The 14,653-nt window shown below is 41.1% G+C and overlaps 1 protein-coding gene across 2 annotated transcripts in view; it reads left to right on the forward strand.

The window, feature by feature from the left end:
- LOC147122590 (SWI/SNF-related matrix-associated actin-dependent regulator of chromatin subfamily A member 5) overlaps positions 1-11,837 on the forward strand; it is a 45,606-nt gene extending 33,769 nt beyond the window's left edge. The window contains exons 12-24 of one of the 2 annotated variants that reach the window (XM_086007380.1): positions 473-594; positions 864-1,016; positions 2,867-2,999; positions 3,751-3,899; positions 4,858-4,977; positions 5,058-5,168; positions 6,233-6,346; positions 7,385-7,507; positions 9,225-9,357; positions 9,531-9,649; positions 9,804-10,016; positions 10,195-10,305; positions 11,547-11,837. In XM_086007380.1, the coding sequence (XP_085863506.1) occupies positions 473-594; positions 864-1,016; positions 2,867-2,999; positions 3,751-3,899; positions 4,858-4,977; positions 5,058-5,168; positions 6,233-6,346; positions 7,385-7,507; positions 9,225-9,357; positions 9,531-9,649; positions 9,804-10,016; positions 10,195-10,305; positions 11,547-11,612 (1,667 nt within the window). In that variant the 3' untranslated portion in view covers positions 11,613-11,837. Of the gene's footprint in view, positions 1-472; positions 595-863; positions 1,017-2,866; positions 3,000-3,750; positions 3,900-4,857; positions 4,978-5,057; positions 5,169-6,232; positions 6,347-7,384; positions 7,511-9,224; positions 9,358-9,530; positions 9,650-9,803; positions 10,017-10,194; positions 10,306-11,546 lie in introns of both variants that reach the window. The other variant, XM_086007375.1, reaches the window with a different exon arrangement.
- The last annotated feature ends 2,816 nt before the right edge of the window (positions 11,838-14,653 follow it).

A 14,653-nucleotide genomic window follows, 5' to 3' on the forward strand; every position in this document is an offset into this window, starting at 1 on the left:
AAGGGGAGATAGATACAGGGACTGAATGTTCTTAAAATAGGGGGTTAACAGGTTGGGAGAAGGATGAACAGAAATTTAATGATGGAATAATCATACATGGTTTGTGATTGCAGCTGTTTCTTGATCTGTTCTTCATTCTTGCTGCTCAAACTGTAACACAGTCCAAAATCCATCTGGAATATAAACCCTTCTAATTCACTCCTATTAATCAGGGCAGCTGGCTGTATTTTGGTGCCAAATGCCACAGGCAGTTCACGTGCTGTGAATTATAAACTGGGAGTTGGCTATGTGTGTTAATTTATACTGCCTGACGAGCTCGTTATCAAACTACTCTTTAAAATTCCTGCACCGATGAAGAAATTAGTTTTTTGTTTTGCACTTCAGTCGATGTAGGTCTTGAAGCATGTTGTATCTGCACTGTATTCTTGGCTGTCAATCAGCAGATTACTCTGTGCAATCTTCATTTCCATAGGTTCTCGGGTGTTGATCTTCAGCCAAATGACCAGGGTGCTGGATATCTTGGAAGATTATTGTATGTGGAGAAACTATGAATACTGTAGACTGGACGGGCAGACGCCGCATGAGGAGAGACAAGTATGTTCCTTATCCTGTGCGTCCAACACTGAGCAAATTGTTTTCTTAAAGTTCCCCTTACATTGATCCGAGGCTCGATTATCTATAAGAACTCGAGACTTTAAGTTCGAAAACTGATTCTGATTTTTTCAAACAAAAAACACGAGTATTCAATTTGAACCTAGCACCTATTTGTATTTTTAAAAAGGCAATTTGCCAGCAAATTGTAGAGAGATTGGCCTCATTACTTTGTGCAATTCTGGCTTAACTTTTCTCTCTCGTCCCTTCAGGATTCTATTTGTAATTTCAATTCTCCCGGGAGCTCAAAGTTTATCTTCATGTTGAGCACGCGTGCTGGGGGTCTTGGTATAAATCTAGCTACAGCAGATGTAGTAATCCTGTACGACTCTGACTGGAACCCTCAGGTTGACCTCCAAGCTATGGTAAGTTACTGAGCGGTAGTTATTGAAGTGTCCCGAAAGCCATGTACTGTTGATCTGGATTCATAACTTGGATGTTTAGTTTTGTCATCCAAGTGCACTAATAACCCCCCCCCCCCCGCCCCCCTTCAGAGAAGCTTCCATGTGTTGCGCATGTGGTTCTTGGTATAAATCTAGCTACAGCACCTGTAGTAATCCTGTACGACTCTGACTCTCCAAAACTCTGCTCTACTGAGCCGGTGGAAGTATTTTTGCAGAAGTCGGTTTGCTTCCGTTACACTGCATGCAATTGGATTTGTTTCCAGAATCCAGCTGATACGACCTGAGCTGATGGGGTGTCCAGTTTCTCCTCGCCAATTAACTTCCAACTGGAATTTTAAGCTACGGTAACGTTTCAATATCGCTGCAACAGTAAGAAACTGGCTTCTGTTCTTCCGTTTACCACAGAACAAGTAATCCACTGATTAAGTGCTTTGGGATCTCCTGGTGTACTCGAGGTTTCCAGTTCAAATCCCATCATGACCAAGTTGGGAAGTTTGAATTAAAGTTGATGGCTGGCAGCAGAAGCAAAAGGGCTACCAGTTGTCCAAGTGGTTCACCTAATGTCCTTCAGGGAAGGGCATCTGCCAGCACATGACTCCAGTACACACAGTGGTTGACTCTTAATACCCTCTGAAGTGACCTGGCAAGCTGCTCAATGTTTTTTGAAACGATCACTGCGTAAACCCACTGCTACCTGCCAGGCAATAACTGCATCACAAGGACAAATAATTAAATAAATGCAGGTGTTTCTTTCTGGCTTTTTCTCCCAGCTCTCTTCTCTCCCACAACAGTTCTTGATAGCAACTGGATAATCGGAGGAAATCAAAATTGCAGGATGGCCCATTCTGCTGTCTTACTTTTGCTAGTTTACTGAACTGCACAGAGATTGCTGGGGAGTTGCTTTATCCGCTCACCCTGCAATAAGGATTTGTTTATCGGGATTGGTGGGTTTTTGTTTGCAGTTGCTATGTTTCTTGTATATGAGAACAGTGGCCCGGAGTTTGCAGTGGGTAATAACTTTGAAACTGACCGCAACTTCAGGATTTAGCGCATGCGCATCCTAACATGGAAATCCTGAAGTTGTGGTCAGTCATTCACTGCTCTGACATAGGCTACACTGTTGCGACCCCCATCCAATAGTCGGCAATGTAATCGGAGAAATCGGTGAAACTGACACAAACTCCAGCTTTTCTGCGGTAATACCGCTGTTAAACACCCCATTAAAATTTAGCCCCTCTTGAATTAGGTGTAACCGGGGTTTTAACAGCATATTGACGGCTAAACAAACATTATGTTCCTGAAAAACTAATTTTAATTTTGTGGAGTGTCAAATTTATCCATTTTAATAAAAATTACAATTTTTAAGGAACTTTTTACAAAGTTTGTTCCTCTATTTCAGATTTATTTTTACCTCGATCTTTGTTTTGCTCTAACATTTATTAAAATTTTTTTTAAAAAGTTAGAATAAAAGAATCTTCACTTCCTGGCTCGCTGACTGATGATTCTGCATTGTGATTGGCTGCTTAGACAGCTTGTTGACGTCCCTAGCAGCTTGTGTTGGGGATTCCTCATTAACGTACACTGATCGCAATTGAACGTCAGAAAAGCCGAACTTCTCACCACAGAGATTGCAAGATCTTTGTGGGAAGCTGATTTCAGGGCCAGCGGCGAATACCTTTGCTTCGCCGCGGGCCAATGTTTGCTATAAAATATATTGCCATGTTATTTTCAACAGCTGTGTATGCAGGAATGTTAATTGAATTGGCTTGATTTATGTAGATTTGCTATACAACTTGAATTTATTTTTTTAGGATCGAGCCCACAGAATTGGACAAACAAAAAGAGTCCGAGTATTCAGGTTTATAACTGACAACACTGTAGAGGAAAGAATAGTGGAACGTGCTGAAATGAAACTTAGACTGGACTCTATCGTAATTCAGCAAGGTTGGTGTTAAGAACTTTTTTGGGTGGGGAGAGAGAAACTGCGTGGAGGAGGTTGAAAGGGTGGAACAGTGGTCAGGTTGCATGGTCCAGAGCTTTGAGACATTAACTTTAAATGGCATAACTGGCAATCTGGGGTGCCAAGAGAAGTGACGGTGCTCCGATCCTTTCACAATCATCCCTGGCTATCACTCCGCAACAATTCTATCTCTCGTTCTCTCGTCCATTCTGGCAAAAGTATGGCACAGATTTAAAAACTTTTGTGATGGGGATCGTGGGTACATTGGAATACTATCTCGCTGTGATGTTCAATTTCAAATACTGAAAACATTTTAAAATTAAACTTCTATATTTTGAGAGCTAACTGCTCTAATCTCCAATAATTTTTTTTAATGAATTGTCATTAAAATAGACTGCGACCTACCACCTAAAGGGATCTGGAACTGTGCCATCCGACGTGCATGTTCCTACTTTTTGGTGAGACGGTCCTAAACCGAATGCAATTGTACAATTTCCTAAACAAAAGGACACACCCAACCCTTCTGTGCAATCTTCCACGGGATAGGGCGTGAACAACCAATTAATGTACACTGTGTAACTGTTGGGCTCAATAGTTTACACTTTATTTCTTCCCCCCTCCTATTCTGTTATGGTAGTGTCCGTTCTTTAGTGTGTGAACTGAGGTCTCTTGTCTTGATCCAAAGTCCGCATTTACGAGCAAATTTGTTAATTGTGAAACTTCTATTCTTTGTAGGAAGGTTGGTAGATCAGAATCTAAATAAGCTGGGTAAAGATGAAATGCTACAGATGATTCGTCACGGTGCTACCCACGTGTTTGCTTCTAAAGAGAGTGACATTACAGATGAAGATGTCGATGCTATATTGGAGAGGGGTGAAAGGAAGGTAAAGGCAACATGCATCCAAGTTACAGTATTTGGAAGGGAGAACCCCATGTGCTGCTAGGTCAGACCTGCCACTCTTGGCTCACTTATTCAATACTGAGTTTTTATTTCCTCTTCCCACAATAGTTTAAACCATGTGCAATATTTCAGTAAGCAAAATAGCTGTCAGTTAATCTGCATCTTCATAAAGTTCTGCAAACTGTATCAAAGGCTAATTACATTAAAGATGTTGTAGTGTGATTTCTTCGTGCAGTCTTTTTCATCAAGTTGTCATTGAGCCAAGAGGGGGTTTGGGTGTGAACATTGGAGAGAGAGAAACCCAGCTTGAATTTGTTGTATTGATTTCAAAATGATTATTTTGGTCGTTCCTTTTGTACTAAGTCTTTTTTTTAAAAAGGGCTTCATTGTGGTCTTGACAAAACATTCGAATGAGTTCATAAGTCTCTGTGTAGATGGGGCCATTGAATCAGTCTTGCTACACTAACTATTTAATGTAACGTTTTTAGCTGGCAGCTAATACTGAAGTACAAATGTGTAGTCTGAAAGGGTTGTCGTGGGCTTTATACATCAATGACCATCCTGCTAAGCGAGTAATGTTTTATACATATTTTACATCACTAGAATCTAGCTAATCTAAAATGGTATCATTTAAACTTGTTTTGTTTTGAAACTCTTTAATTTTAAATGTGATGCAAAGCCCAGCTTCTGAAGCCCTGTGGGATATGATCCGGTGCTATGAGTGGAACACCAGCCGAGACGAAACTTGTCGGCCCACTTGTGGAATATAAATGCCACGCACGAAGCTTTGACCTTGTAACCTGTGCATCTTAAACATCCGAGTTTTGTTTCTGTATGTTGGATTTTTTTTTTGTAAACCTCCCCCCACCCCTTCTGAAATATGGGAGGGCTCCATCCTGTGATGCTGTACAGACTGTGACATCCTTCTGTTTCACCTGCAGACCGCTGAGATGACTGACAAGCTCTCAAATATGGGTGAAGGTTCACTTAGAAACTTCACTATGGAAACCGAGGTCAGTGTGTACAAATTCGAAGGTGAGGACTATCGAGAGAAGCAAAAGGTGAGTTTGCTTTTGGTTGGCTATTTAAATTTTTGTATATTTTAAAAACTACTCTTACTAAAAAGTTGCTTTATCCGCAGTTGGCTCTAACTGAATGGATTGAACCCCCCAAACGAGAACGAAAAGCAAACTATGCCGTTGATGCTTATTTCCGAGAGGCCCTCCGTGTCAGTGAGCCGAAAGCACCCAAGGTAAGTCTGAGCAGGGGTTTAAAATGAGATGCTTTCGTTCCCTCCTGTGTTTATCACTAGTTAAGGTTGCTGATATTTTTGTGATAGGACAGTATAAGACTGCAGATATTGAAACATCAGTTGAGATCTGCACTGCATTCTAACAAGCTTACTAGTAGCATTTTAACTTGCGGAATATTACTTGCATTTTAACAATTATCATTGTATAATATGCCAGATTATTCAGAAGATGTCAGCATGTGTTTGAACAAAAAGCGTTATCTGTTAAAAGGATCAACACAAAACACAATTTTTTTTCTTGATCCTGAAAGTATTCTCTAATCGATTGTCCTTTACTTTTCTTCTGATCAAAAACTTAGCAACAGGAGGAGGCCATTTAGCCCCTCGAGTCTGTTCTGCTGTTCAATGAGATCATGGCTGATCTGTGAACTAACTCCATATACCCTCATGGCTGATCTGTGACCTAACTCCATATACCCTGCCTTTGCCCCATATCCCTTTAATACCTTTGGTTAACAGAAATCTACCAATTTCAGATTTAAAATCAACTGCCATTTGCAGAAGAGAGTTCCAAACTTCTACCACCCTTTATGTGTAGAAGTGTTTCCTAATTTCACTTCTGAAAAGCCTGGCTCTAATTTTTAGGCTATGTCCCCTAGTCCTAGATTCCCCAAACAGCGGGAAATAGTTCCCCTCTATTTCCGCTATCAGTTCCCCTTAATATTTTGAAAACTTCAATCAAATCACCCCATAACTTTCTAAATTCCATGGAATACAACCCTAGTTTGTGTAATCTCTCTTAATTTAACCCTTGAAGTATCATTCTAGTAAAACTATGCTGCAATCCTTCCAAGGTCAATCTGTCCATCCAAAGGATTAGGAAAACAGCCACTGGGCCCATTAACGCTTATGTTGGAGACAGTAACATCTAGAATGTTCCCCTGGTGTTCGGACACAAGGTGGTTAGATTAAATACCTTAAAGAAAACTTATCGGGAGGAAGCCTTGTTGCACCTTGTATGTTCGCACATGGTTACCGCTGTTTTTATGCTTTTATCTTGCTAGGCTCCTCGTCCACCAAAACAGCCCAATATTCAGGACTTCCAGTTCTTTCCCCCTCGACTGTTTGAACTGCTAGAAAAAGAAATCCTTTATTACAGAAAAACCATCGGTTACAAGGTAAAGTGTTTATTGTCTAGAAATTGCTATTTCTGAATTGGCTAGAGTATGACCAATGTCTCCAAGCTTTGTACTAGTACTGAACCAAACACTAGTACGATAGCAAAATACTGCAGATGCTGGAAATCTGAAATAACAACACAAAATGCTGGAAAAACTCAGCAGGCCAGGCAACATCCGTGGAGAGAGAAATAGTCAACGTTTCGAGTCAAAGGGTTTCGACCCGAAACGTTGACTCTCTTTCTCCGCGGATGTTGCCTGGCCTGCTGAGTTTTTCCAGCATTTTCTGTTGCTATTTTGTACTAGTACTAGCTACTCAAACTTAGTGATGAAAGTAGAGACCAATCTGTAGCAATGAGGCTGCAGTGACTTGAAAACGATCAGTTTTGATTTAAATGTGCGTTTTGGTCTGAGTGATCCCAGTGCTGTTCTATAAATGGCCACTAGAAGGTGCAGGAGATTGGTCCTGTCACTTCCCCTCTTCATCCATCCCCTGCCCCACCCCCTGCAGTCTTTGAATATGCTGATTGTTTACTCGTGAAAAATGTATTGGCTGAATATTAAAAACTGTTACGCTGACATTTTTCTTTTCAAGATACAAAATTAAGTGTTAAGATTTAGAGAGCAAGAGAAACATCTTTGCTGAGTTTAGGCTGTGGAATTTACTTCCAGGGTTAACAGTTGAGGCAGAAACCGTCAACATTGAACATTAGATTGGATATGTGGATTAAGATAAAAGGGAGTTATGGGAGCAGGGTGGGTAAATGTAATTGGAACTATTTGCCCATGTGGAGGGTAAACGCTGACATGGACTGGATGGGCCAAATGGCCAGTTTCCGTGTTCCAACTTCTATGTATTTCTATGTCAAAAACATGCCTTAAGCAGTGTGGTGACTCTGCCATTGTTAATCACCTGAATCTGTTTATCTGACGAATGCCCAGCGCTGAGATTTGGAGGTTTCTGAACGGAGCTCTGGGCCAAGGGGGTAAGGAACACCGAACCCGCGGGTCGTTTTAAAATTATGCATTTCACTATAGGTGCCACGTAACCCTGATCTACCAAATTCAGCTCAATTACAGAAAGGAGAACAGTGCAAAATTGATGAGGCTGAACCCCTAAATGATGATGAGCTTGAAGAAAAGGAGAAGCTGCTGACGCAGGTAGTGTTACTATTTCCGAATATGGTGGGATCTCCTACAGAAACGTGCTTAGACCACACCTTGGAGTACTGTGACCGTTCTGGTCTCCATATTCTAAAAAGGATATAGAGGCACAAAAAAGATTTACAAGGATGATAGCAAAACTGAGGGGTATAACCTCTCAATTCTGGTATCCTATTGGGAAAGATTGAACCAGCTTGGGGCTCTTTTCTCTAGTAAAGAGAAGGCTGAGGGGTGACTTGATAATGGTCTTTAAGATAATGAAAGGGCTTGATAGAGAAGATGTTTCCACTTGTGGGAGAGACCAAAACTAGGGGCCACAAACAATGTTCCCACTAATTTCTTTGTGGGTACGCTGCCCATTCAAATTACCGTGCATGCGTGGTTTTTGCCATTCGAACGCCATTGAGCTGGCTGCGTGGGGCCTGCAGATTGCTGCACGGCCACGCAGCTTAAAGGGAACATTGGCCATAACTATAAGGGGCACTAATAAATCCAATAGGAAATTCAGGAGAAACTAGTTTAACCAGAGTGGTTAGAATGTAGAACTCGCTACCACAAGCAGCAGTTGAGGTGAATAGCAGAGATGCATTTAAGGGGCAGCTAGATCAACACGAGGGAGAAAGGAATAGAAGGTTCTGCTGATCGGGTTAGGTGAAGTAGGGCGGGAGGAGGCTCGTGTGGAGCATAAAACCAGCATGGACCAGTTGGGACGAATTACTTATATCTGTATATTCTATGCAATATCAACAGCAGAACCTCAATGAACATGGTATCAATTACTTTAACAAAAGCAAAATACTGCGAATGCTGGAAATCTGAAATAAAAACAGAAAATGCGGGAAACGCCTCAGCCAGTCAGGCAGCATCTGCGGAGAGAGAAACGAGAGTTAACTTTTTGGGTCGATGACCTTTCATCAGAATCTTGATTTACTTTACCCTGGCTTCTATGAAAGTGGGGCTCAACCGCAATTTAATAGTTAACGCTAACTTTTGAAACTGTTTCGGTGTAACTCCAAAACATGTTATGTATTCAGATTCAGATCTTTTCCCTAGAAATTTTGGAAGCAAAAGTTTCAGTATTTGAGCACTGAGACACTGATGTCTGCGTGTACATTCAGCACTAACTTGTGATACTGTATCTTTAAAAATGAGAATTTGTCCTTTTTGGTATGCTGGAACAAAGCTAATCCTTGGGTGTCAGCCTTGGCTCGTTGGCAGCACTCTCGCTCCTGAGTCAGTAGGTCATGGCTTTAAGTCCCACTCCAGAGACTTGAGTACATAATCTAGGCTGCACTGTAGAAGGCTGGAGGAGACATTAAACAGATGCTCTGTCAGGTAGACGTAAAAGATCCCATGGCAATATTCGAGGAAGAGCAGGGGCGTTGTCCTGGCCAATAGTTATCCCTCAACCAACATCTCTCAAATAGATTATATGAACATTTACCTCATTGCTTCAAAAGTACTTTGGCTGTGAAGCACTTTGGGACGTCCTGCGAACATGAAAGCGCTAAATAAATGCACGTTTTTTTTTTTACTTTCTATGTAATGTTCCATAAAAATTTTAATTATTTTGGAAATTGATAACTTCTCCAGGCTTCAAAATGTGTCCCATCACTTCATTGCACAGAATCTGCAGTACTCTGCCATCTTAAGTTGGTCTCTGTTGGCTTGTGTAGTTTTGCATACATTTGACACCGAATATAATGTTTGACAGGGATTTACCAGCTGGACAAAAAGAGACTTTAATCAGTTTATCAAAGCAAATGAGAAGTGGGGTCGTGATGACATAGAAAATATTGCCCGTGAAGTAGAGGGGAAAATTCCTGAGGAAGTGATCGAGTATTCTGGTATGGTTTACAGCCTTTATTTAACAAGTTACGTCTGCCATTTTGTGACAATTTTGTCTTGCAAAGTATGTATTTTTCTCGTTTTATTCTGGTCATTCTGAACACCTGAATCAGTGTTCATTATGGTTGGACCTTTATTGGAGTTTCACTGACTGGCTACTGTTTTGTCTTAGCTGTGTTCTGGGAGCGATGTAACGAGCTCCAAGACATTGAAAAAATTATGGCACAAATAGAAAGGGGCGAAGCTAGAATCCAAAGGAGGATCAGCATCAAAAAAGCACTAGACACAAAGGTAATGTTCCAATCTCCAGCTCTGGAGATGGAAAATATTTATTGGAAGAAATAGTCGAACATCTCAAACTTTCATATTCCATTTTGCTGACTAGCTGGGCTATTGTTCTTGGACTTCTGTTTTTCTACATTTAATACTTTCTTCCCTTGAACAGATTGGCCGTTATAAAGCACCTTTCCACCAACTGAGAATAGCATACGGCACAAATAAAGGGAAGAATTATACAGAAGAGGAGGACCGATTTCTGATCTGTATGCTGCACAAGCTAGGGTTCGATAAAGAGAATGTTTATGATGAGCTTAGACAATGCATTCGGAACTCTCCACAATTCAGATTTGACTGGTTCCTGAAATCAAGAACTGCTATGGTAACTAACTTGCTTTGCTAAAGACGCTTGGCTTAATAGATTTTCCTATTAAAAATTTGTTACAACTTTTAAGAGCCTAGTAAAAGTCGTAGTCTGTTTTGTAGCTAAATGTTTGATTGCAGTGCTGAAGCGTTCAAAGAATTAAACCTTTTTGTTTTATTTCATTTTGCACTTTTAGGAGCTCCAAAGGCGATGTAATACTTTAATCACTCTAATAGAAAGAGAAAACTTGGAACTTGAAGAAAAAGAGAAAGCAGAAAGAAAAAAGCGTGGACCAAAAATGACATCGGTAAATTTTTTAAATCATTTTATGTTGGGATTCTTTACAGGGGCTTATAAGCCCGAGATGTATTCTCTTGTTGTACTTCATTTCACATTGGCTTGGTGACTTTTCCACTGCACCAACACCAAAGCTGCTATGGAGCTGTAGTAAGGCCATCCTGAAGAGATTGCTTCACTCTGCTGGTGCTGCACACTTATATAAAAATTATATTGAACATTACAAACTAAACAAGCAAGGGACTTAAAAGGTACAGTCAAGCTAATTGACAAGTCATGATTTACACCATTCACGGGCACCACTTTAATGGAGCTCACATCTGACTCCTAACCCTTGGATAGCTTATTTTCCAAAATTCAAAGAAAGTAAAATTGAGCAACCTATGAAAAGGGGTGCGTGTAAACGTGATTACAACTTTGTGTGGTGAGTAAATGTCAGCATAGACTTGGTTGGGCTGAATGGCCTGTTTCTTTGTTAGAAATACATTGAAGCTACACATTGACGATTGTCTTCGAGGGAGCAGTTGTCATCTTGCTTATAGTAAACGTGGCTCCATGGGTGACCTGAGTCAACCTTGATGTTATGACTTGTCTTGTGGGGGCGGATAATCTGTTTGTGCACTGCCATATCCAACTAGGAATGGAAGAGTGACTTCGCAATAGTATGAAGAATATCATCCTCAACCGAACTTGAAGATTCTCTTTTTTTCTAAATAGGCAACTTGGTTTCTCCCATCCCTTGATGTTTGATAGAATTGAGTGGGTTGTTAGTGCATTTCAGAAGGCAGTTAGTCGATCATGCTGGTGTGGGACTGGAGTCACATATAGGCCAGACCATGTAAGGACATTAGTGAACCCGTTGGGTTTTTATGACACTCCAACAGCTTCATACCAATTTTTTATTTCCAGATTTTATTTTTTAAATTAATTCAAATTCTCAAACCACCATGGTGGGATTTGAACTAAGATTCTCTGGATTATTGGTCCAGAGCTTTGCATTACTAGTTCAGTAATATGACCACTACGATACCGTGCCCCTCCTGGAACACAATGTCCTGTACACCACTACCTGGGAAGGACATTTATTGGTGAAACTCAGGAAAAGAATGATTTTAATTCCTACCTATCTTCATATTCGCCAAGTGTTATCAGTCATTTTAAAATATTTTAAACCAACCTAAGTTGTGTACTTGCAACTGAGCATATATCTTGGAATAATCAGAGCTCTGTTGTAATGCTTTTTTGTTTCAGGCACAGAAACGTAAATCAGACGGGGCACCAGATGGACGTGGTCGAAAAAAGAAGCTAAAACTTTGAATTGTCTATGCTCATCATGTCTGCATAGTTAATGTATTTCAGTTCTACTGAGGATGTACAAAGCTTTGATAGCAATCTCATATGTGGTATTACAGCATCCTTCCCACTGTAATAGTAGGAATTAATGTAGTCTAGAGTTTATTGAATTTTAAACAGCTGTGCTGAATATTTTTTTCTACCATGTAATAAAATGGCTTCCATTAAAATCCATGGATTATTTCTACACTTCAGTTGTTTTATATATTTGAACACAATACAACTTTGTCCTATTGCTGGAGGTGATGTGTTTTTCTTTTTAAATTATTAGGAAGGCAAATAGTTTAACTGCATTCTGGAACTGCCAGGGTTTCTACGCCTGATCACGATGGATGATAACACAGGGCAGGGCTTTAGTGAGACCACAGCTGGAGTACTGTACACAGTTTTTCTCTCCTTTATCTGAGGGAGGATATACTTGGCTTAGAGACAGTGCAACAGAGGTTCATTAGATTGATTCTTGGGATGAGAGGGTTGTCCCAATGAGAGATTGAGCCAATACTCTCTGGAGTTTAGAAGAATGAGAGGTGATCTCATTGAAACATACAAGATTCTGAGGGGGTATTGACAGTAGATGCTGAGAGGTTGTTTCCCCTGGCTGGAGTGTCTAGAACTAGGGAACATAATCTCAGGATAAGGGGTCAGCTTTTTAAGACTGAAATGAGGAGGAATTTCTTCTGATTGTGATCATTTGGAATTCTCTACCACAAAGGGCTGGATGCTGAATCGTTGAGTATATTTAAAGCTGGGATGGATTGATTTTTGGACTTGAGGGGAATTGAGTGCTATAGAGTTGAGGTCAAAGATCAGCTGTGATCTTATTGAATGCCAGAGCAGGCTTGAGCAGCTGTATGGCCTACTTTTGCTCCTAATTATATTATGTAGGGCAGCATCAAACTTGATTGCTACTTGGGCTGTACCATTTAGTGGGGGGAAAATTCAGTAGATTAGCACCTCCAGTTAGCGATAATGGGGGCACTGATACCTGATCTGCAAAATTCATTGTCACCACTTATCTTCACACCTCAACAAGGTGCAGGTGCATGCCTGATGGAAGCCGGTTCTAATGACATTTAAAGTTATTGGCATTAAGCACTCCGCTATCAGGGCAAGGTTAGTTTCAGTGGCTTCTTGTCAGTTTCACCCAGTGGAGCAGTTTGAGTAATTTCAAGCTTCATCAGCAGTCTTCTGGCACGTGCAGTGGCTACATTTATTGTGCAAAGATTCACACTGCACACCATTAATGGGGGCTGTACTGGTATGCCACCTCACCCTCCAGGATGCAGAGGGAGTGTAGGCAGCCAGAAATATAGGAACATGTGCAGAGGGATGAGGAGGCCTTATCCTCCAAGAGTTATCCGACAGCACTTCTACCTTCAATTAAGTGAGGAGTGTATGGGATGGCTCTGCACCACCACGGTGGTGGTCACAGAACTCTGCCACCTCCTCCCAACAGACCCCTAGCCTCACAGCAGGATGATTTAAACCCTAGATCCCTTTTGCTTGCCACATGCCCATCCCTGTCTCCTCCTGGGCACAAAGGTGAAATGGGAGACCACAAAATATTGCAAACTCCATTGATAAATGTATGCATAAACATCATAGTTGTGGGTCCCTTACAAGCAGAAATAGGAAATGGCAGACACATTAAACAAATACACAATCTGTCTTCATAGAAGATACAAAACATTCTGAAAATAGTGGGGAACCAAGAGTCTACTGAGAATGAGGAACTTAAAGAAATTAGTATTAGATAGTACTGGAGAAATTAATGGGGCTAAAAGCCAACATATCCCCTTGACCTGGTGGCCTACATACGAGGGTTTTAATCTAAAAGCTAGGGAATTTTGAAATGGTCTCCCGCCCCCCCGGGCTCAGAAGGTAGCAAATGTAACCCCTCTATTCAAGAAATGAAAGGGAAATAGTGTAATATCTGTTTAGTTTTTAAGGTTGTAACTAGCAGGGTAGAAAGGGGTATCAGTGGATGTAGTGTTTGGATTTTCAAAAAACATTTGATAAGGTGCCATATAAGTTTATTACACAAAATTAGGGCTCATGGGATTGGAGGTAATTAGTGGGGATTGAACATTGGTTAACAGACAGAAAATAGTAGGAATAAACTTGTCATTTTTGGCTGTAAATAGCAGGGTACTACAAGGATCAGTGCTTGGGCCTCAGCTATTTACGCTATCAGTGACTGATGAGGGGACTGAGTGTAAAATATGAGTTTGCTAACTATGCAAAGCTAGGTGGGAAAGTAAGATGTGAGGAAACAAAGAGGCTGCAAAGGGATAGGCAGGTTAAGTGAGTGGGCAAGAATGTGGCAGATGGAATATGTGAAGTTATCTACTTTGGTAGGAAAAATAGAAAAGCAGAGTATTTTTTTAAATGGAGACTGGGAAATGTTGGTATTCAGAGGGACCTGGGTGTCCTTGTTGACTAATCAAAGTTAACATGCAGGTACAGCAAGTAATTAGGAAAGCAAAATGTATATTACAAAAGGATTGGAGTGCAAGAGTAAAGAAGGGCAGCACGGTGGCTAGCACTGTTGCCTCACAGCACCAGGGACCCAGCTTCGGGTGACTGTGTGGAGTTTGCACATTCTCCCTGTGTTTGCGTGGGTTTTCTCCGGGTGCTCCGGTTTCCTCCCACAGTCCAAAAATGTGCGGGTTAGGTTGATTGGCTATGATAAATTGACCCCTAGTGTTAGGGGGATTAAATACATGGGGTTACGGGGATAGGGTGGGATATGTGTCGGTGCAGGCTCGATGGGCTGAAATGGCCTCCATCTGCACTGGGATTTCTGTGAAGTCTTATTGCAATTATATAGAGTCTTGGTGAAACTACAGAAGTACTGTGTACAGATTTGGTCACCTTACCCAAGGATATACTTGCCATTGAGGGAGTGCAACAAGGGTTCACTGGACTGATTCCTGGGATGGGTGGATTGTCCTCAGAGAAGAGATGGAGTAGACTAGGCCTATAGTCCCTGGAGTTCAGGTGGT

The sequence above is a fragment of the Somniosus microcephalus genome, chromosome 2 (genome assembly GCF_052327205.1).
Source record: "Somniosus microcephalus isolate GS21.2 chromosome 2, FLI_Smic_1.0, whole genome shotgun sequence".
In the NCBI taxonomy this organism is placed as follows: domain Eukaryota; kingdom Metazoa; phylum Chordata; class Chondrichthyes; order Squaliformes; family Somniosidae; genus Somniosus; species Somniosus microcephalus.